We start from the raw sequence: 1,621 nt of genomic DNA, 5'->3' as shown, positions 1-1,621 counted from the left end.
GCCGCGGCTGACAACGACAACAACAGCCGGAATGACAACAGCCGGAGTTACAACCGGAATTACAACCAGAATTACAACCGGAATGGCAACAACAACACCGGGAATTACAGCAACAACCGGAACGGCAACAATGACAATGGGAATGGCAACAAAAGCAACCGGAATGGCAACAATGACAACCGGAATGGCAACAACGACACCGGGAATTACAGCAACAACCGGAACGGCAACAATGACAATGGGAACGGCAACAACGACAACTGGAATGGCAACAATGACAACCGGAATGGCAACAATGACAACCGGAATGGCAACAACAACACCGGGAATTACAGCAACAACCGGAATGGCAACAACGACAATGGGAATGGCAACAACGACAGCCGGAATGGCAACAATGACAATGGGAATGGCAACAACAACACTGGGAATTACAGCAACAACCGGAATGGCAACAATGACAATGGGAACGGCAACAACGACAACTGGAACGGCAACAACAACACTGGGAATTACAGCAACAACCGGAATGGCAACAACGACAATGGGAACGGCAACAACGACAGCCGGAATGGCAACAACGACAATGGGAACGGCAACAACGACAACCGGAATGGCAACAAAAAGAACTGGAATGGCAACCAGAATTACAACAACAACACTGGGAATTACAACAACAACGGGAATGACAACAACAGTGGGAATAACAACAACAACAATGGGAACGGTGACAGGAATAACAACAACGGGAATGGCAACAACAACAACCGGAATGGCAACAGGAATAACAACAACCAGAATAACAAAAACAACAACGGGAATAACAACAACAATGGGAATAACAACAACAACAACGGGAATGGCGACGGGAATAACAACAACCGGAATGGCAACAACAACAGCCGGAATGGCAACAACAACACAGGGACTGGCAACAACGGGAATAACAACAACAACACCAGGAATGGCAACAAGGACGGGAATGGCAACAGGAATAACAACAACAGGAATAACAACAATGGGAATAACAACACCAGGGATGGCAACAACAACGGGAATTGCAACAACAACAACGGGAATGGCAATGGGAACACAGCCGGGAACAGCAACGGGAATGGCAACAGGAATAATGCCGGGAATAACAACACTGGGAATAACAACAACAGGAATGGCACCGGGAACAATGTTGGGAATAACAACAATGGGAATGGCAATGGGAATAGTGCCGGGAATGCAGCCGGGAACACCGGGAATGACAACAATGGGAAAGGCACTGGGAATAGCAATGGGAACAGCGGGAATGGCATCGGGAACAGAGCCAGGAATAGCACTGGGAACAGCACCTGGAATACTGCCAGAAACAGAGCTGGGAACAGCACCGGGAACAGAGCCAGGAACAGAGCCGGGAACAGCGCCGGGAACAGAACCGGGAACAGAGCTGGGAACAGCGGGAACAGCACCGGGAACAGCACCGGGAACAGCACCGGGAACAGAGCCGGGAACAGCGCCGGGAACAGCACCGGGAACACTGGGAACAGCACTGGGAACAGCACCGGGAACAGCACTGGGAACAGAGCCGGGATTTACAACAGGAACAGAGCTGGGAATAGCACCGGGAACA

At 50.2% G+C, this 1,621-nt stretch overlaps 1 protein-coding gene across 1 annotated transcript in view; it reads right to left on the bottom strand.

Annotated features, from left to right (window-relative positions):
• The window catches only part of LOC107199198 (protein-tyrosine kinase 2-beta-like), a gene marked incomplete at both ends in the record, with an annotated part of 19,665 nt that overhangs the window by 15,521 nt on the left and 2,523 nt on the right, over positions 1-1,621 (bottom strand). Inside the window, one exon of the mRNA XM_015616538.1 lies at positions 99-485. Coding sequence (XP_015472024.1) covers positions 99-485 — 387 coding nt within the window. The remainder of the gene's footprint in view (positions 1-98; positions 486-1,621) is intronic.

Source organism: Parus major, unplaced genomic scaffold, assembly GCF_001522545.3.
Source record: "Parus major isolate Abel unplaced genomic scaffold, Parus_major1.1 Scaffold490, whole genome shotgun sequence".
NCBI lineage: Eukaryota > Metazoa > Chordata > Aves > Passeriformes > Paridae > Parus > Parus major.
Note: the sequence above shows the minus strand (reverse complement) of the source record. Positions and strands in the feature narration are given on the sequence as shown.